This window comes from Artibeus jamaicensis, unplaced genomic scaffold (assembly GCF_021234435.1).
Source record: "Artibeus jamaicensis isolate MK-2021 breed Jamaican fruit bat unplaced genomic scaffold, CSHL_Jam_final scaffold_2172, whole genome shotgun sequence".
Lineage (NCBI taxonomy): Eukaryota > Metazoa > Chordata > Mammalia > Chiroptera > Phyllostomidae > Artibeus > Artibeus jamaicensis.
Genome location: NW_026522031.1, coordinates 1,758,598 through 1,779,936, shown reverse-complemented (window position 1 = coordinate 1,779,936; position 21,339 = coordinate 1,758,598). Strand labels below are relative to the sequence as shown.

The 21,339-nt window shown below is 48.0% G+C and overlaps 1 protein-coding gene across 2 annotated transcripts in view; it reads left to right on the top strand.

The window, feature by feature from the left end:
* Positions 1-17,301, top strand: part of SLC37A3 (solute carrier family 37 member 3) — a 49,556-nt gene extending 32,255 nt beyond the window's left edge. For both annotated transcript variants that reach the window (XM_037138792.2, XM_053656621.1), the window contains exons 8-15: positions 200-284; positions 1,003-1,181; positions 3,369-3,510; positions 5,816-5,917; positions 6,511-6,558; positions 7,593-7,744; positions 14,182-14,247; positions 15,446-17,301. In XM_037138792.2, the coding sequence (XP_036994687.2) occupies positions 200-284; positions 1,003-1,181; positions 3,369-3,510; positions 5,816-5,917; positions 6,511-6,558; positions 7,593-7,744; positions 14,182-14,247; positions 15,446-15,538 (867 nt within the window). In that variant the 3' untranslated portion in view covers positions 15,539-17,301. The remainder of the gene's footprint in view (positions 1-199; positions 285-1,002; positions 1,182-3,368; positions 3,511-5,815; positions 5,918-6,510; positions 6,559-7,592; positions 7,745-14,181; positions 14,248-15,445) is intronic.
* Positions 17,302-21,339: the final 4,038 nt, after the last annotated feature.

The following is a 21,339-nucleotide window of genomic DNA, read 5'->3' as shown; positions in this document are numbered from 1 at the left end:
ACTCATTGTTCAGGGGAGCCCGGGAGAGCCGAAGAGGAAACACTGGTAAAGCCAGCTCAGCGCCCGCACAGGCCGAGCACTCGGCACTTGGTCTCGCCCCAGTCTCCCAGGCCTTCCCGCCCCAGCCCTCACCCCGCCTCCCACACGGGCCTCTGACGAGTGTCCCAGATGTGTAAGGGCCCCTGCCTCTCTCCTGCAGTATGCCTTTCTGGTGACGGCCGCTGTGCAGTTTGCTGGTGGGATCGTCATCTTCTTTGGACTCCTGGTGTCCCCCGAAGAAATTGGTGAGGACAAGCGTCACTTCTGTTCACAGCGTCTTACTATTATCAGCGAAGAGAAATCTGAGGCCAGGACAGCCAGTCTCTCTTTCCCTAGGAGAACTGGGAGCTCTTTTCAGTGGGTTAAAGGAGCAGCGTCGCTGCTTGTGTCCCGTGTCCCGTGTCCCGCTCTGCCGGGCCTGGCCGCGCGTGTTTGAGGGGGTGAGGCTCACCTTTTGTAGATACAGGGAGAAGTCCTCATGTGCCCATGACTTTTGTAATGGAGACACTGGTTAGAAATTAGCATGATATGTTTTCAATTTCACTGGTTGAGACAGATTTCTTCTCCTTCAGAAAAATAACGTAGCAAGATACTTATCTCTGGTTGAATACAGAATCTGTATGAGCGAAACTGCAGAAGCAAATTGATGTACGGTTCTATCTTTTGAATGTTGTTAAAGAAGCACATCAGTTTAATAGTATGTAATTAACTCTTTGCATATTAAAGAGCTAGTGTGATTTAGCTGAAAACACATTGCATTGAAGCCCAATAAAGTAGAATTAGAGACCTGGGTTTGCTGCTATGTGATCCTCATTGACCTTAGTTGACCTTGGCCTCTGAACTTCGTTGCTTCTTTCGTAAAGTGGAAATAAAATAATAGTGACCCCGTAAGTAACGATGCATGCACAACACTTAGCACAGTGCCAGGCGCCCACAAGTGACGGCTGTTAACTGTTGTTTTAGGTCTCCCTGGCATTGAAGCAGAAGAAAATTTTGAAGAAGACTCGCACAGGCCATTAATTAATGGTGCTGAAAATGAAGATGAGTATGAGGCTAATTATTCAATCCAAGAAGGCAGTACTGTCACCCAGATCAAGGCAATAAGCTTTCACCAGGCCTGTTGCCTTCCTGGAGTCATACCGGTAAGGATCGGCCAGGTGTCCTTCCTCCAGCCCGTGAGATGCGACAGCCAGGGGGTTACCTCGGCCCGGGCGAAGCATCTTTAACGCGCTTCTCTCTGATACTGAGTTGTAGACGTTTACGTTCAGAGGAATATTGGCTAGTGCCCCTCAGCTTATTTTTATGTTGGCACCACTGACGTTTTTTGATACCTGATTCAGAGGTCAGTAGACCTTGTCTGTGAAGAGCCAGACAGTAGATGTTTTTGACTTTTGTGGGGACTGCACAGCCTCTGCCACCACTACTTAACTTGAGAGCCAAAGAAACCGTGGGCCACATGGAACACGTGGGCAGGCTAGGGTTGGCCTCGAGCCCTCGTTTGCCGAACCTGCCCTAGCATTCGAAGAAGAAGGCAGAGTTGGTTTTAAATGTACGCTTTTGGCCTGTGGCAGCATTATAACATTGTATGTCAACCAAGAGGAGTTTTGAATGGGTCAGATCTGCCGTAATTGCCCACGTTCGTATTCCGGTGGACACCATTGTTGGGCCTTTTCCTGAAAGGTCCAGAGCACAGTACTACACGGTGTTTCTTGGTAACGCATCCCAGTGTTTCCACAACCGTTACAGTCAGGAGAACTTCCTAATGTCTGAACTAAATGCCTTCTGCAGCAGTTTTTCTGTCTTGGTGTTTCGGGCACCGTGGCACGGGAGTGGAGGTTAAGAGGCCTAGTTATGTTTCCAGCTTAGCCACTCCCTCTCTGGGCGGCCTGGGGCAAGTCGCTCAGCGCATCCTCGAGTCTCGGTTCCCCTTCTGTGGAATAGAAAGATACCCGTCTCCCCTGGGGTCTAGAGCGTCCTCGTATTGTGAACACACCTGTTTGTATTTATTGTTCTCTGGTGCTTCTGAGTGTAACCCCGGAGCTGGAATCAGAGTCTGCAGGTTGTCTTACCCCACGCCTGCCGGCTCCCTTCTGCCCGCGCCCCCCGCGCTAACTGGGAGAACTGACCTTTGCAAACACATAGTCAGATATGAGTGAACATGTAAGTTCCCATGGTCTTTAAAATGTGATGTGTCGTGTAAGGGAAATGCAGGTTTCTCTAGGCCTGTTCTTATGCTAATGATTACTTTAACCAGTTATTAAAATGCTCTGCTGGTAAGAGATTAATTTCTGAGATAGAACTTAAATTTGTTATGACCGAGTGTGGAGTCTGTCGCTCTTCCTTTGTGTGTCCCAAGCTGTTGTTCCCTGACCTGGGAAGGGAGGTGAAGGAAATCTAGTTAATGCAATTCCTTTGTCTCCGGAGCAGACCGTCTGGGCAGAATGCACTCGTGCCTGGGCCCGGGCCCTCTGGGGGCGGCTGCTGCCTGGCCAGGGAGGCTGTTTTAAAACCAGTGGTACCTCGGGAATAACTGGCAGCTCCAGGGAGGAGAATATACTAGCCAGACACCCTTTGAAGCAGTCTCTGTGTTCCTCCTCCTCTTTCCTTTGGTGCTCTGTGTCAGGATTTCCTGGTAGTAATGTGTTGAATACAGGCGTCTTAGCGCCACTGCCACCTTAAGGCAGCTGCATCTTTTATTCGTAAAAGTAGAGCCACGAGCCCTGTGACAAGTGCGTTCTTTCCTTTTTGGCCCAGCAGAGACACTCTGTGTGTTTCCACGGGATGTGAGAATGTAAAGCCCTTGGAAACTGGAATGTGAAGGTAGTTGTAATGTTGATGCTTTTTTTAGACCTTCACACCGGAATTTAGTCATGGTGCTCTTCATCATTCACAGTATTAACTTTGCGGGGAGTAGAAGAGCTAAAATAGTTTGGCTGCTAGCAGTTGAAACTGATCTTTACTGCATTTGTTTGCTTATGGTTAATGCTAGTCAGCGGCACAAATGAATACCTTTAATTTTTGTTTAAATAAGGAAATATGAGTATGTGCCCTGCCTTACAGTTCCAAAACACTGGTTTGCTTCTACCCGGGACCTGAAAGGAGAACAAAGTGCAGAGAGTTGGGAGATGGGCATGTGCGTTTTCTGTTCCAAAGGCCTGCAATGCATGTCTTTCTAGGAGGTAACGGGGTTAGAGAAGAGGGAGACCGGGTCGAGTCAGGCCAGTGGGAATTGGTGGAAGCATTTAATTTTACAGTCAGGCGCTGCCGAGAAGTTGTGGTCCTGCCGTGCCGCGCTGGTCCTTACTGATGACTGAACGTCTGTCTTGCAGTACTCGCTGGCCTATGCCTGCCTGAAGTTAGTGAATTACTCCTTCTTCTTCTGGTTGCCCTTCTACCTGAGCAGCAACTTTGGATGGAAGGAGGCGGAAGCTGACAAGCTGTCCATTTGGTATGACGTTGGAGGGATTATAGGTAATGCCCGTCATGCATCTTTTTCTAGAATCACTAGTCACTAGTGATCTTTTACTGGGTTATGACATCTGGCATCATCTCAAGTTTTATTGTTTATTCCATAGCCATTTTTCCTAAACTACCCTACCAGTAAACAGTCACACTCTTAAAGGAAAAAAGTCTGTAGAAGAGAAGACCCAGCCTACGGCAGCCCTGTGATTTATGGGGCCCTTATTTCTCAGTCCTTCGTTGACAGAACTGTGCTTCTGTCTTGGGATGTTTTCCTCTATGATCTCCTTTAATGTCTTAGCCCTTAGCTATACACATTGGCTTAGTGCATAGATTGTCTGATCATAGAGGTAGGAATAATAGCAGGAATTAATGTTTGTGAATGTTTTTTAGCTGGTTTGTCCACAGTAGATTTTAGTAGTGACTGTTTGTAATAGCTGGAAGTATAAACAGGGAAGTAGGAAACTTAAAAAAGATTTTCATTTATTTATTTTTAGAGAGAGGAGAAGGGAGGGAGAAAGAGAGGGAGAGAAATATCAATGTATGGTTGCCTCTCACGCACCCCCTACTAGGGACCTGGCCTGTAGCCCAGGCATGTGCTTTGACTGGGAATTGAACCAGCAACCCTTTGGTTTGCAGGCTGGCGCTCACTCCACTGAGCCACACCAGCCAGGGCAGTAGAAAACTTTTCATCAGACATGTACAGAATGCATTTTAGTGGGTAAGACTTAAATGGCTATGATAAAACCTGAGGTCCTTTCTGTGATGTTCATTCATGTTTAGAACTGCGGTAAGGCTGAACTGCCCCGAGCCCATGAGAGCACCCGTGTATCCTTCAGTGGCACGCTCTTGCTGTGTTTGGACTTGTTTGCCTTTACTTACTGTTTAAAAAATTCTTTAAAGATTTTATTTTTAGAGAGCAGGGAGGGAGGGAGAAAGGGAAGAAACCTCGATGTGTGAGAGAAACATCAGTCAGTTGTCTTTTGCATGTGCCCCACTGGGGACCAAATCTGCAACCCAAGCTGTGCCCTGACTGGGAATCAAACCAGTGGCCTTTCGTTTTTCGGGACAACACTCAGCCAACTAAGTCACACCAGTCAGGGCCACCCTTACTCTTAGGCCGTGAGCCGGAGGCGAGGTGGCTGCCTTCAGAGCCGCCCGTGCGTCTGTGTCCTGCTGTCTGATAAAGATGCACCAGGTGTCCCCGAGCCCTAGAACTTAACACGGGACTGCAGCTCAGTGTGACCGTGCTGCTTGAAGGATGCGTATCTCCTCTTTGTAAACACCAGGACCCGCTAGTTATTAGTGAACTGTAATTTCTGCGTTTCATTTTAGTGAATGTGAGAGGGACCCCCCAAAAAAGGAATTTATTTATAAAAAATTGTACATGTTTAAACTTCCTTCTTACATGTTTAAACTTCAGTCACCTTCACGGTGCTCCTCTCCACTTGACGTGATACACCTGTTGAGTTTTTTCTGCCGCTCCAGTTTTTGAGCTTGTCGATTCTGATGCCTTTTAGTGTTTCTGCCTTTTTTGTTTATCTTCTTCCACACCAGCGAAATGTGTTTCCTGTTGAGGACTTTTTTCATCTGGGGAAATAAAAATAAAGTTGTTAGGGGCGAGACCAGGTGAATAGGGAGGATGAGGCACAGGGGTCATGCCTTTTGGGGTCCAGAACTGCTAAACACTCAGTGTGGTGTGGGCAGGTGCGCTCATAGATCACCCATCACAAAATGGGCAAAGGCGTTGAGTCTTCAAACAAAATTCACTGAAGCCGAGCGCAGCCTCTGACAGCCGCACCAGCTGGTGCACTGATCCAGGTGGGACCCTGGCACACTCCCCCGGCAGGGGAAGCCTGTGCTGCAAGGGGCCTGCCCTTCAGAAGGTAATTCTGTCTTTGGGGGGTTCCTCTTCATATTTATTGGCTGCTACTGATAGACCATGAGGCATGGTCCTTGATCATCTTTTCAATCAAGAAGCAGAAAAATCCAGAAAAGCCTTCACAGCTGGCTTGAAGAAGGAACACAGCAAGGCATAGTGGGTGGTTTTGGCGATTTTCTCTATTTCTTATTTTGGTGTCTGCTTCTCTGCTTTGTGGTGCCTTGCCCCAGTCGGCCGTCGTGACAATGGACAGTCAGGTAATAATCACCTTACGAGGAAGTCAGGGAGGAAACTTCGTAGGAGAGTGAGCCACCTTTGTGGCCAGACCAGTTTCAGGATCCCGATAGCACATGGAAGGTGCCCGACGAGCACGTGTCGGGTGCCTGCGCTGCAGTATAAATGATTGTGATTGTGGCACGTTCTCTGTGCTTACAGGTGGAACTCTGCTGGGCTTCATCTCTGACGTCTTACAGAAGAGAGCGCCGGTCCTGGCGCTGAGTCTGCTTCTGGCCGTCGTGTCCCTGGTTGGGTACAGTCGTGAGTGTGCCCTTGCAGTTACACTATATTCCTGACCTCCTAGGCTGAGGCACCTGCCTTAGGTCGTGATGAACCCTGGGGGGATCCTCGAGACCTGCTACCCAGGCGCGGTGTGGGGCCTTCGTATGGTCCTGTACATACCTGATGAAAGCACCGCCACTTAGTTTTACGTATTGGGGAGGACACTGGCATCTCTTCTGCCTTGTTGGTTTGTTTAGGGGCTGGCTCGAGAGTGTCTATGCTCTGTCTGGAGCCTACTCCAGAGGGACAGCGTTAGAACCAATAAAACAAGAAGAGAAAAGGTTTCAAAAGAGGAAAAATGCTAGTCAGGAGGTTTGGTACATGTCCCTTAAGGTGCTGCCGAGAGGGGCGTAGGGTTTTTCTGCAGCTCTTAGCAGTCTCACTAGCTTGAGCGCCAGCAAGAGGCAGACATTACCAATGGAAGTGGGGGGAGGCCGTGAAAGAGTGTGTCGCTCTGTCATGTCTGGGCGTGACCCGTGGGGTCACAGGGACCGGGTCTTGGTGGACTGTCGGGGGGAGGCCCATGTAACGCGCTTTTCCAATCAGCGTGCTGTTTCTGTCTTCCCCCCCAGGTTCTCCAAACGATAAGTCCATTAATGCTCTTCTGATGACTGTCACAGGTACGGCACCTGCTCCTCTCCCTGTCCTCCTTCCTCCGCAGGTAACACCGAAACCTGAGCTGCAGAGAATTCAGGTGGTGGAATGAAAGACTCCTCCTCCAGAGTCTGTTTCTCTGTTGTTTGTTACGTGGCCCCTCAGCCCTTTTGTTGTGGAATCAGTCCCTTTGGACAGAGATGTCCCAGCAGTTGTGATCGTGGCCCAGCTTCTCATCTGGAAGTGGCTCTCACTTCTGGAAGTGGCTTAGGAGCTACCACACTGGAAACCAGTTCAGCAGCTTTTAAAAGTCCTGTATAGCTAGTTTTGCCTCCTGCGTGGAATTGGTCAATATTTCTTCCCTCTCGTCCCAGGTGAAACAGCTGAGTGCAGTTAGGGACCATGTTACAGAAGGATTCTGTATTTTGAACTTGAGATCACGCTCAGCATGGCGAGAGCTGCTCCTGCTGCCCGGGGCTCAGGGAGCCGACTCCGGCTGTGCTGGCAGGTTCCCGGGGGCCGGCGCCTGGGGTCCTCGGACTGCCTCCCCGAGAGCAGTGCGGACGGTTTTTCCTCTGCCCTCTGTCCCCTTCTCATTGTACTCGGTTGACTGTGGTGCACTGGTGCTCCGTGAGGCCCCTCTGCCACGACAGTTGGACCGGCGAGTGCAGTCGGTCAGTAACAGGCGCACGCGCTCCCGGGTTGGGAAGGCTGTGTGTTCACCCTGGGCCTTGGACCGTTGGCTTCCGTAAACTGGACTGGCACGTCGTGTCACTCAGGAAGGGGTTTTACAAAAGTGGAGGCTAGCTAGTTTGAAGATGTTACTGCCTGAGAGAAATTCCATTTTTACTGGTTATTTCCCTCTTTTTTCCTGTTTGTCTCCAGCGTAGTTTTAAATGTTTGTTTATGCTACTACACTTGTCCCATTTCTTCTCTCTCCAACATGTTGATTAAAATTGTGGGATAAGACTTTGCCTTATTCAATAGATTCCTAGTGGAGTCATAGTGTTTTAATAAGAACCTGTTCTGTTTATGACTTTAGGATTTTTTTTGACTTTAGGATTTTTTATTGGTGGACCTTCTAATATGATTAGCTCGGCTATTTCTGCTGACCTGGGTCGCCAGGAGCTGATCCAAGGGAGCAGTGAGGCTTTGGCGACTGTCACAGGGATTGTTGACGGGACTGGGAGCATTGGAGCTGCCGTGGGCCAGGTGAGTGAGCAGTAGAGGGGTTGATTTGAGTGGGAGGGTTTGCACCTGCCCACTGGGCTGCAGTAGGTGGCACCCTTGTGCTGTAATGAGCTGCACGGAGGGCCTGGGGCTTGGTCTTCCCCGAGGTCTGCTGTACTGAGAGCCCGGGGTTTAATCTTTGCTAAGGTCTGGCTGCACTCAGTCTGGGGGTTTGGTCTTCCCTGAGGTCTGACTGGTGAGACCTCGTAGGGAAGGCACCTCTACCTTTCTAGGTCCCTTTTCCACTTTTACTTCCAGATTCTTTCTGCCTGGAAATAAACTCACACCTCATCAGACAGATCCTTCAGTCCCAACCCGCCACCCCCTGTTTCTCAGCCTGAACTTGACACTCCAGGGAGGCCGTGAGACACATGCTTCTCATTATCCCCCACCTGGGGTGCAGACACTACCAAACACACACACACACTCTTCACACGGATCCCTGGCAGAAGTGGCCAGGGACTGCAGCTGCTCAGAGTCCCTTTTTCGGCTTCCTACAACATGTCTCCAAGGGCAGTTTGTGCGTGTCTTGTATCAGGATCACCTGGGACGCTCACCAGAGGTACAGAACTCCGAGCATACGGCAGATTGCCTGGGGGCCTGTATTTCAGCAGGCCGACTGGCGAGTCTTCTGTGCTCTAGAGAGAGAGCTTCTGGGCCGAGACCGGCCTACTGTATGTGGGAAGAACTCTTTAGCTCGGTCTCTCTTTTTTTCCTTAAAGCAGCCTTATCTCAGAAGGGTATCTCCTGTCTGGGACGGTCATGAGTCATGCCTCTCCCGGGGTATGCTGCTGCAGGTCGCCGAGTGCGGATTTTGCAGAAATAAGGATTTGAGAATCAGCCACATGAGTAGCGTAGTTGAAATTACGGAAGCGATGAGATGTTAAATGGGGAAGGAGAACATAGACAAAGCCATGGGGGATGCCCGATGGTCAGAGAAACAGGAATCCAGAATCTGAGGAGGAGTTAGCAAGGTCATAGATGTGCAGAGGGCAGGGGAAGGAGAATGGGAGGGAAAGGTTTGTAGTTTTGACATTTAGGTCATTGCCGTTTTGCTTGTTCAGTGGGGATAGATCACTGGTATCCGGTTGTGAATGAGAGGGCAAGTGTGAAGGAAAAGAAACCATCTTTAGTACTTCCCACTCTCCAGCCACGGACTGGGCATGTGCTCGTTGGTGTCTGTCTCCCCCAGCACAGTGTAAGCGTCATGAGGGTGGCTTTGCTCTGCTTTGTGCTCTACCGCAGCCCCAGGACCAAGTGTGGTGCCTGGCACCCGGTAGACGTTCAGGTGTTTGTTGAATGGTTGTAGAATGGATGATTGACATGACTGACGTGCTTAGCATATTGGTCATGAGACTGAAGGGGGGAAAACTTAGCAGAGGTAGGAGAAGTTGCTTACTCGATCGTGCTTTGAAGTAGGAACCAGAGAATGCTTTGGCTGCCAGTCGAGATGTCTGTATACAAGCGGTAAGGAGAGACTGTGTTAGGTGTCTTTTTCTGAAAGCACTGCAGTTTGCTGTTCTTCCTCGCAAATGTTTTCTTCATTAATCAAACGAGTGGGTTGCAATGAACATTTCAGGGAGTTTACCTTTATTTAGAATTTCTGAGAAATTCAGTTCTTGCAGTCCTCAGATTCCTAACTCACGGTTTGGGCAGCAGGATCAGGAGTACATCATTGTTAGCTTCACTCATTTGTGTTGGTTTCTGACAGATTTCCCATTGCCTGGGTTATGAAATTGTAAGCTCCATGATTTGCTATTAAAAACTCTTCTCAGCCTTCTCTCTAGCTACTCCCCAAACTCACCTCAAATAACTTTATTCTCCCTTCCTTTCTTTGACGCCACCCCCAAATGTTTTTTCCCTCCCGATTTCCACAGCAGTTGTTGCATACCTGTGATGGGGCACTGGTCACGGTGTCTCCCATTTACTGGTTTATCTTCCCACTGGACCGGATTCTGCTTTCCTTGAGAGCAGGCTCTTTGTTCTTCTTCCTATTCCCAACACGTAGCGAGCTTTTGACAAGTGGCAGGGGCTCAGTAAGACTGAATGAAAACAAGTGTCCGCATCAACACTTGCACACAAATGTTCATAACTGTTACTTATAACAGCTAAAACGTAGCAACAATTCCCGTGGTCATCAACTGAAGAAGGGACAAATGAAATGTGGTGTACCCTGGTAAAGAAGTATTATTGGGCAGTTATAGAGAAACGAGGGACCAGCAGGTGCTACAGCATGGACGGACCTAAAAAATGTGCTAAGTGAAAGAAGCCGGTCACGAGAGACCACATACCGTATATTATTTTATTCAGATGAAGTATACAGAATAGGCAAATTTATAAGGACAGAGAGTAGGGGGTGCGCACCCAGGGTTGGATAGGCCTGGGGCGTCACAGGGACAGGGCTTCCTTTGGGGATGATGTCTCAGCTTAGGTTCCAGTGTCGGTTGCACAGTGCTGAGTGTGCTGACCACCACCGAGTTTTACTCTTTACATGCGTGAGCGTCATGATGTGTGAATCATGTATCGGTGAAGTTACTTAAAAGGAAGATAAAGTAGCAGACAGTGTTTGGACGGCCACTGTGCTTCCTTCAGTGGGTGACTAGACCTCTGCTTCTTTGCTTCCTGAGATGTGACCCAGGCTAAATCACTAAGCTGTTCTGCTTTAATTTCTTCCTGTTATAAAGCTGATGGATGAATAATGTGATCAAAGAACATGGGGTAGTTAAATTCTCACACCTATGGTCAATTGATTTTATTTTTTGAGTCCTCACTCAAGGATATGTTTTTATTGATTTTAGAAAGAGAGGAAGGTGGGGTGGGGTGGGGGGAGAGAGAAACATTGATGAGAGAGAGCAACATTCATCAGCTGCCTCCCATATACTCCCTGACTGGGGATTGAACCCATGACCTAGGCATATGCCCTGACCGGGGATTGAGCCTGAAACCTCTTGGTGCACAGGATGACGTTCCAAGCAGCTGAGCCACCTGGCCAGAGCTATGGCCAACTGGTTTTGGACAAGGGTGCCAAGACCATTTAATGGGGAAGAATGGTTTCTTCACTAAATGCTCCTGAGAAAACTGGATATACACATGCAGAGGAATTAATTTGGATCCTTACCTTATACCATACATAGAAATTTACTCCAAATGGATTGAATACCTAACTCTAAGAGCTAAAACTAAAAAACTTTTAGAAGAAAACATTGGGAGAAATTGTCATGACAAATGTGCACAAATGCCTGAAAAGATTCTCAATTTTTTTAGTTGTTAGGAAAATGCAAACAAAAACGCACAAGGGGACACCACCTCACACCTGTTAGGATGGGTATAATTAATTTAAAAAACAGGTATTCACGAGGATGTGTAGATATCAGAGCTCTCATGCCTTGCTGGTGAGGATGCAGAATGGTGCAGCTGCTACAGAAAACACAGTGGTGATTTCTCCAAGTCAGATGTTAGAATCACCCTGTGACCCAGCACGTCCACGCCTGGGTATAGGGAGAGCCCCAGTGAATGAAAAACAGGGCCTCAGATACCTGTACGCCAGTGTTCACTGGGGCGTACAAGTCCCAGTGGAAACCACTATCGTAGTAGTCCCAAGGTGGGAAGAACCCACGTGTCAGTCAGTAGACAGGGGAATAGACAAAGGTGGGATAGCCGTTCAGTGGAATATCATTCAGCTGTGGAAAGGAATGGAGGTTTTTTTTTAAATATATTTTACTGATTATGACATTATAGTTGTCCCATTTCCCCCGCTTCACTCCCCTCCACCCTGCACACCCCCTCCCACATCCCTCCCCCTTTAATTCATGTCCATGTATCATAAGTTCTTCAGCTTCTACATTTTCCACAGTATTCTTGCCCTCCCCCCTGTATATTTTCTACCTACCATCTGTGCTACTTATTCTCTGTACCTTCTCCCCCTCCCACTCCCCTGTTGCTAACCCTCCATGTGATCTCCATTTCTGTGGTTCTGTTCTTGTTCTAGTTGTTTGCTTAGTTTGCTTTTGTTTTAGGTGTGGATGTTAATAACTATGGGTTTGCTGTCCTTTAACTATTCATATTTTTTATTTTCTTTTTATTAAGTAAGTCCCTTTAATATTTCATGTAATAAGGGCTTGGTGATGATGAACTCCTTGAATTTGATCTTATCTGAGAAGCACTTTATCTGCCCTTCCATTCTAAATGAAAGCTTTGTTGGGTAACACAATCTTGGATGTAGGTCCTTGACTTTCATGACTTGGAATACTTCTTCCCAGCCTCTTCTTGCCTGTAAGGTCTCTTTTGAGAAATCAGCTGACAGTCTGATGGGAACTCCTTTGTAGGTGACTGTCCCCTTATCTCTTGCTGCTTCTAGAATTCTCTCTTTCATTTTAACCTTGGCTAATGTAATGATGATGTGCCTTGGTGTGTTCCTCCTTGGGTCCAACTTCTTTGGGACTCTCTGACCTTCCTGGACTTCCTGGAAGTCTATTTCCTTTGCCAGATTGGGAAAGTTCTCCTTTATTATTTGTTCAAATAAGTGTTCCACTTATGGCTGTTCCTCTTCTCCTTCTGGTGCCCCTATAATTCGGATGTTGGAGCATTTAAAGATGTCCTAGAGGTTCCTAAGCCTCTCCTCATTTTTTTGAATTCTTGTTTCTTTATTTTCTGTTTGGTCATTTTTTTTCCTCCTTCTGGTTCACTCCATTGATTTAAGTTCCAGTTTCCTTCCCATCACTATTGTTTTCCTGTGCATTTTGCTTCATTTCACTTAGTGTAGCCTTCATTTTTTAATCTAATTTGTGACCAAAATCAACCAGTTCTGTGAGCATCCTGATCACCAGTGCTTTGAACTGTGCATCTGATGGGTTGGCTGTGCATCTTCTTGGTCATTTAGATGTATTGGCTCTGAGACTTTGATCTGTTCTTCTGTTTGAGCCTTTTTTTTTTGGTCTGGTTGTGCCTGTTAAGTATGAGGGGTGGAGCCTTAGGTGTTCACCAGGGCGAGGCAACCCAGTTGCTGGGTTGTGACGCTGTATGTGGGGGCGGGGTCAGAAGGAACAATGGCACTAGGTCCGCTCTCAGATTTCTGTCCCCTCTGCTGCTTCCCACAAGCAAATTGGGCCCTTCTGGTGCTGGTTCCCGGGTGGGTGGGCTTGTGTACATTCTAGGACCCTGTGGGTCTCTCCAGTGAACTCTCCTGTGAGACTAAGAGTCTCTCCCTGCACCTCAACCCCCAGAAGTGTTTTCAATCGGTGTTTTGAGGCTTTATTTCCCATCACTGGGGCCCTGGGTTCCATGGTCTGTCTCATTTTCGTCTGGTTTATCTGTGCGAGAATGTGTGACCACGGTCAGCCAACCTCCTCCCACGCCTCACTGGGTCGGCCCATTGCCACCCTGCGCTGGGGTCGCTAGCCACCGCTTTTTCCTGCCAGGACCCCTCTCTGTAGCCGGTCGCTGACTCCACCCCTCTTACTGGTCTGAATGAATGGTTGTTGGACTTGCGTACAGTTCAGTTTTCTGTCAGATCTGGTTGTCTTCTTGTTTTAAATTTTTGTTGTCCTTAGTTTTGGTTGTGCGAGGAGGCATAGTGTGTCTACCTACGCCTCCGTCTTGGCAGGAAGTACCAGGAATGGAGTTCCGACATGTAGAACAGGGTTACCTTACAAACATTATTGTAAGTGAAAAAAGCCAGACACAAAGGACAAACACTGCGTGATTCCACGGAACCTGAAGTACCGGGAACAGGCAAATGCAGAGACAGAAGGCACAGTAGAGGTTGCCAGGGGCGGGGACGGGAGGGCAGTGGGGTGTCGCTGCCCGAGGAGTACCGAGGTCCCTTTGGGTGAGGGAAGCTTTCGTGAGCAGACGGCGGTGAGGGTCGGGCAGCGTCGTGAGTGTGTTTGACGCCGCGGAGTGTGCGCTGAAAAGTGGTTAAAGGAGCACATTGTACGTTCTCTGTTTTCCCTTAATAAAAAAGTGGGTTAAATGCTATTTTTATGGTTTGAAAATAAAGTAAAAGTCGTCCAGTAATCCTATGAGCAAACATTAATTGTAAAATGAGTGACATAAAAGACAAACTATTTCTGAAGGCTTCAGTTCTAGTACCTTGCATTGGAAGAAAGAACGATTAAACGGGAGTGACTCGAGGATGTGTATCCTCCTCCCTTAATAGCAAAGTGAAAAGAAAGAAGCCTCTCGAACCCATGTCTTCTCTTAGGCAGTGTTTGCATCTGGCCCCTGCAGGCTTGCAGAGGGGGGGTCGTTCGTGAAGTTTCCATGGGAACACGTGTGAGAGGGCCTTGTAAACTGCAAAACATTACGCAAACCCTAACTCCCTTCTTATTTTTTAGAAGAGCCACGTTTAATCGACTTTTAGCTACTTCATTTTATTAGTGATGGAGGGTTGTATTGTCATTTATTTTTCTCCCTTACAGTATTTAGTGTCTTTGATCCAGGACAACCTAGGATGGATGTGGGTTTTCTACTTCTTCATTCTCATGGTAAGTGGGTGCCCCCCCCTTTTTTTTGAATTAGTATGTTTCCTTATTAATGTAGTTCAAAGCATTTACTTAAAGCACTTCTTAAACCAGCACAACTGCTGATTGCTTTTAAAGACCCTTTTGTGAAAAGTAACATTTTATTAGTGTAAAGACATTCTTGTTTCAAGGAGGCAAAGGGCCCTTAGTTTGCCCTTGACCTGAGTCTAATGAGTGTTGTCATTTATAAAATCAGAAAAAAGTGACAAGAGACTTATTTAAAGTATCAGCAACTGTGAATCAGAGTGCTCTTCCAGGGAGCTCTCTGGTAAAGATAGTTCAGAAATTCGGAAGGAAATTACAGTGTGCGCCAAGCCACATGGGGTTAAAAAAGTGCAGCTCCTAAAAAGAACCTTGAGTCTCCTGAGAAAACATGCGTGGTGCCCTGGACATTGCTGGCTGGGATCTGCTGCTTCCTGGGAAATGGCCAGTACGGAATAAGGCCTTGTGCTTCTGAAATGCTGCTTTCTGAATGAGCACATGACATCTGTCCCTTTGTCAGTGAGATGGTGCCCAAGACAGGTCTGATGGAGAGCACCGAGTGACAGCTTCACCCACCGGGGACGCGCCCAGCTTCTGTCCCTGAGTCTAGGGCACCCTAGTCGGAGGCAGCCTCAGTCGTCCCAGGCCAGACACCGCCGTCTTGTCCAGCGAGTCACGGGTCGTTCAGCACCCTGGTGCCGCCTTCAGGCTGGCGCACGGCGCTCTCGGAAAGGGCGTTTTCTTCCGCCCACCGCCTTGTGCCTTCTAGAGGCCGGTCAGGAACCCGTCCAGTTCTGTGCCCCTGCTAAGTGGAGGGACGTCTCCTGGTGAACTCGCTGTTATGATCGTACTAGAAATCGGAATGGAAAGAAACCGGATCTGTTTTAAGTAACGCCGTTTTTCATCTGAGCCCCAGGATCGATTTTCTGTTCCACCTGTTGTAAATTATTTAATTTGCGTAACAGTTCTTTTTTTGGAGACTGTAATGTAACATTAAGTCTTTTGTAATACAAACTGTAATTTTCAGAATTATTTTCTAATTCCCTGAAGGTTAGAGCTGTCTTTGTGTGAAGTCAGAATGAATGTAATTGTCCAAAGTCATTATTATGTTCAAAACACAGTGCTCCAGCAGCCCCAGTTCCATTATCACCGCACATTTCATGCTCTTTTCTCTTCACAGACAAGTTGTACCGTTCTGTTTATCTCGCCATTAATAGTGAGGGAGATATGCTCTCTCATGCAAAGGGGACAGGCCCGCGTGCTGAGTGAGTGACTGTGCCTGCAAAAGAACGAGAATCCTGGGACACACGTCAGGACTGCTGCTATTTCTTTTAATTCGTCCTATTTGGGGTTGTGTCAGGGGACCCGGCACAGCCTCAGACAGCCACGCCCCTTTCAGCAGCGTGGGCCCCTGCGATGCTGACCGGCCTGGGGCCGGGTCGCTTTGCTACACTACAGGAACCGTCACTGATGAACTTCATTGTTGTTTCATGAATGTACAAATGGCCTGTGAATCTGCCGGTGTCTTCGCTGGGCCTGTTGAGGTTTATCCCTTTAACCTGAAAGGCTGTATGGGACTCGGACCCTTGTTCTCCAACCTGGAAAGCCGAGTGAGCACGAAGCAGCCGGGCGTGGTTTACAGCAATAGAAAGACTCGTTGCATTTTGCTTTGGAGATGAGTTTGGAAATGAGGCTCCTCTTCGAAGCCTCTGATCCTGATAAAGTGCTCCAGCCGGACCTAACGTAAGCCCACTGTGGATCAAGAAGGCCTTTGTTAATCACACTACACACAGAAGCAGAAATATCGTCAAATTGTTGTCAGCTTGTTTTCCGTCTTCATTCAGAGCCGACTGACTCCTGAAAGGGTTCAGTCACCCTTTCAAGGACCACACATGTGTCCGCTGCGAACATGGCAGCGTGTGTCCCATGTCCGACGCACTCGGCCCCAGATTTGCTGCCTGGGGCCCACCGGGAAGCCACTCTGCTCAGCCTTATTTCCAGGGGGTTGATCTCGGGTGCAGCCGGGTTCCCTGAGTTAACTTAAAAGAGGACTAAACTTGGAGAAAAAGGAAAGGCCTTGTGTCCTAGTAAGTAATTCAGGGGTGTGGCACTGAATCGAAGTACTGCATTACTAGGGCCCCAGGGGTATTTAGGTACCTGTTCTTTAGAAGTTTGTAGAGTGTACGTCTTCAAGACTGTGAATTCTGTACCGTGAGATGGGACCCCCAGAATCCCAGAATTTATTACAAGGAATTGTGTATTCATTCTTACATGTTTAAACTTAAGTCACCTTCAGAGTACTCTCCATTTGACGCAATGCACTTATTGAGACCTTTTTCCCACTGCTCAAATCAGTTTTTAAACTCATAGATTTTGATGCCTTTCAGTGTTTGTGCCATTTTTGTTTCACCTCTTACACATCAGCAAAACATTTCCCTTCGAGGACTTTTTTCATCTTGGGGAAACAAAAAAGTTGCTCAAAGTGAGATCAGGTGACTAGGGAGGGTGGAGCACAAAGGTCATGCTATTTTGGGTCCAAAACTGCTGAACACGTAGCGCAGTGTGGGCAGGTGTGCTTGTAAATGACCCGTCATGAAATGGGCAAACTATTTAAAGAGTCTTCAAAAAAAAAAGAGAGAGACCAGTGAAGCCAAACGCAGCCTCTCACAACAACACCAGCTGGTACACTGTTACACGTGGGTTCCTAGAACACTCATCTAGTCGGGGAGCCTGTACTACAAGGGGCCTGCCCTCCAGGAGATAATTCTGGGTTTTTGCCCCCTGCCACCCCATAATCACCCATATTTTGAGGTCATTCTGTATAAATATTTTAAATGATGTACACAAACTAGGGGGAAAATGTGCAATTTTGAGGATTGCATTGGGTTAGGGAATATTTTTCAACATCCTGCTTTATACTCTGAAATTTGGTGTTTGTTAATATTATTTAATCGAGCAGATCTCCAGTCTGATTGCTCATTACTGACAAAAAGGGAAAATATGTAACACAGGAAGGGAAAATAAACTGACTTTTGTAATAAATATCTGTCTGGTTATTTAAATGTATACTCCAAACTCCGTGTTTTAGAGTGTGACTCAGGCCTTAGGATGGATTTCCCACGGTCGAGTGTTCCCTAGTGACCATGCACTGGCCCCACGTGTCGCCAGGTCGTACAGCTTCTCTCCTGGTGGGTGTGGGCCCGCCCCCTCTCTCGTGTATCCTGGGAGGGCCTTCCCTCTCCTTGCTTCCGATGGGTTGCCTGGTGGTCACTTAAGAATCGTCTGTGTATGAAGGCTGTTTCGATTCATTTAGCCTCTGCCTGACATTTGGTCGAGTTTCCTCTCCCTTTACATAGTATGCTTCTGTCTTTTTAATTTTTTTTAATTGGAATAATTTATTCTAACAAAAGTGCATAGTGGGGGAAGTCAGTGTTGGAATCACTTCCAGGTGGGGGGCGTGTCCCAGCAGCAGGTATGCGTTTGCAGCCTCTCGGAACAGAGAGACGCAGACTGGAGACGAGGGCCTCCGACTGCCGACTGCCAGCGGTTCCTGCCTGGGAGTGTGGAGGTCAGAGAACAGACCCCGGTCACTCGGGTTCTCCCTCTGCATTTTGAGAGTGCCACAGAAAGAAAGAGAAAGGGGAAGAGCCCGGGCAAATGAGACGTTCAGAGGGACAATCCGAAGGTGCTGACGATGCTGCGCGTGGCTCGTTCTCCCATTGCCAATGTCGCCCCCCCTACCCCCGGTCAGTAGAGCTGTCCCAGAAGCAAGAGCTAGCCATGTGCAGTCCTGCTCCGTTCTTCTGCTCTTCTGCACGGTTACACAGGCCACATTGTGTTTAAATGGTTCTCTCAGCTTGGAGAGTTGGCTGCAAGTTTGTCCTACTGCAACTGTGGTCCCCTGACTCTGCTGGGCTGGTAAGGCGTCGACACCGATGGCACTTTCATAGCCTCTCTTACTCTGTTGCTCGTTTCATCCACAAAAGCCGTCTGTTCCACAGCCCTGAGCCAGTATGGTCACCTCTTTGCATCCAGCACCAGCTGGTCTTTTCTTACCTGTTTGAATTTACATGTGCCTGAAGGGAAATTACCAGCAACACAACTGCTCAGCACTGAATGACAGATGTTACGCCATGGATATATTTCCTTATTCTACTTCTGACCATCTCCGTGGGAATTAGTGCCAGAGAGCTCCAAGAGTTCACTTCACCTTCTTACCGACTTTTTCCCTTGAAGAAAAGGCCTCAGGCCGATTTGGAAATGGAAATGCATCTTTCTGTGACGGCTGTGGCGCTGACCTGCACTAGGTTGAAATAAAAGGCTCTGGCCTGCCTTTTTGTGTTAAGACATTTTCTTTCCTCCTTCTGTATAGTTCTGAAGGAAGAAAGGCCCCTCCCCTTTCCTGCTTATTCTCTCTTCCTTCCTCCTTCCGGGAGGATCAGAGTCCCACGGTCAACATTAGAGCAAGAAACGCTGAGCTCCCTCTGTGTGCATGGTGATGTTCAGGGGGATGGAGGGTGCAGGACGCTCTCATCCACCCCTCCCCTCCCCCTTTGAGACCTCCAGAAGTCGCCCTGCCTCCTATATAAGTAACTGATAAAGGCTTCCCTTATCTCACTAGTGCTTCTGACTCACATCCTGTTTACCTTTTCACGGCCAAATCCTTTGAGTTGGTATCTGCTGCCTTCCCGCCTCTACCAACTTCCTCCTCAGCCAGGTAACCGACTAGATCTGTTTGCCCAGGACAGGCCTGGGGTCTGCCTGATGTTTGGACAAAATTGTCAACAGCACTGCCCTTTGCTCTTCACGTGTCCCAACTGGGACACCTCATTCTTAACCTCTGACCTCTTATTTCATCACCCGACAGAATCCATGCATCTGAAGGTCATAGAATTTGGGTCTCTCTTTTTTTTTTTTATGTTGCCTTATCTTTCTTAATCCTTTTTCTGTACTTGACACTGGTAAGGGCTTCATCTCCCCCAGGACTTTCTTCCTTTGGCTTCTGTGGCACTTGAATTTATTGCACCTTCTCACTCCCCGTCCCTTTTACTGGCTTTGCTTCTCTGCTCACCCTCTGCTAGTTTCCTTCCTACAACAGGTGTCTCCCTGGCGAGCTGCTCTCGTAAATTGCCAGTAGCTCTGTTAGATACTCAGCGAGGAAGGAACCACTAGCGGCAGGGGTGGCATCCATTTGTCCGGTGCTGTCTGGTGTTCAGGTAACAGCGAGTCCCAGGGAAAACGGGCTCAGCTTTTAAAAGCTCAGCCGCATCCCACCCCACACAGGCCCCTCTGCCCATGGCCTGCGTGAGTGGTTTCCAAGTTTTCTAAGTTACAAACTTTTTTGAGAATCTGAAAGCCGTTCGTTTACTGTCTCTCTAGGTCAAAATACACATGCGAACAAGCATTTGAAGTTTATTACAGGGTGTTCACGGCTGAAACTTGACGCCCGTCCTTGGACCATGAGGTTAGAAGCCTTGGTGAGGGGGTCAGGTGCCACCCGTGATGAGGTTTTTCAGTCCAGCGTCAGCCCACTTGACTGAGTCACCTGTGGCCTCTGTACGAGCCCTCTGCAGAATCAGACTTTTCAGCTCATTACTCGCTACCAATGGCAGTGTGCATTCATGCCTTCCTTAAAAAAAGGGTTTTTTTTTTTTTCTGTTTAGGAAGCACTGTTTAAAAAAAAAATAGCCCTGACTTGTATGGCTCAGTAGATTGAGGTCTCGCCTGCAAACCGGGGGTTTGCCAGTTTGGTTCCTGGTCAGGGCACATGCCTAGGTTGTGGGCCAGGTCCCCAGTTGGGGACATGTGAGAAGCAACTGATTGATGTTTCTCTCACACATGATTTTTCCTTCTCTTTCTCTCTCCCTTCCCCTCTCTATAAATAAATAAAAATCTTAAAAAAAATAATTAAATCCACTGTGGCCCTCGCCGGGTGGCTCAGTTGAGTGGAACATCATCCTGTGCACAAAAGTGTGGCTTGATCTTCAGTCAGCACATCCCTAGGCCGTGGGTTCAGTCCCTGGTCAGGGTGCGTACAGGAGGCAACCGATTGATGTTTCTTTCCCCTTCTCTCTCCCTCCCCCTCTCTAAAATCAGTAAAAACATATCCTCGGGTAAGGATTAAAAAAAAGACTGTGATAGCGTACACATCAAATTTATCATCCTCACCATTTGAAGTTGTAGTTGAGTCGTGTTGGTACATTCAAATGGTGCAAACCTTGTCTCGATTCACACTTCTTGTCTCCAAAAACTTTTAAATTGGACACTTGAAACTATATAATTTTATTTTATTTTTAAAAGGTTTTACTTATTTGTTTTTAGAGAAAGGGAGGGTGAAAGAGAGAGAGAGAAACATCAGGTGTGGTTGCCTCTCCTGCACCCCTGACTGGGGACCAGACCCACAACCCAGGCAGGTAGCCCGACTGGGACTCAAACCAGTGACCCTTTGGTTCGCAGGCCGGTGCTCAACCCACTGAGCCACCCCAGTGCTCTAATAACCCTTTGTAACACTCAGCTGTCTGAATCTTAATTTTCCTTCAAGGCTTGGCCAGGCATCATGAAACCCAAGAAACCTTCCCCAGCCAACCTTTGTAGCCCTCCACCTTCTCGCCTTCCTTTGGCAGCAAAATCAGTGTTACTTATTTGATGCTTAGCTGTTTCTGCCTTACTTGTTTTTATATCTAACTCCCCGGGGAAAATGTTGCATTTTTTTCTCCAGCCCCTAGTTCCTTGCGTGGTTGGTCCTGAATAAACGTTGATTGTGCTAGAAAAGGTGGAAAGAAAATGAGAGAGTGGAGGGTGGGCACAGTGGGCTGTGACTCTTGACCCACGCAAGGCCCCTTGCCTGGCGTGGGCCACGGCCTCCCGCAGTAAACGGCCGGGTCTCTGGCTGTGTGTTCAGGCTGCTGTCTTTATTCCCCCCGCATGGCCCTGGGGCTGCTGTAGGTGGACCACACAGTCTGCCCTGGGCTGGCTGATTTTACTGCCTTGTTTTGCTCTCTGGTTGTTTGTGGGTGAGTTGTCATTTCCTCAATGAAGTTGTAAGAGTCAAAGAGTCGGTTCCATGTTCAAGGA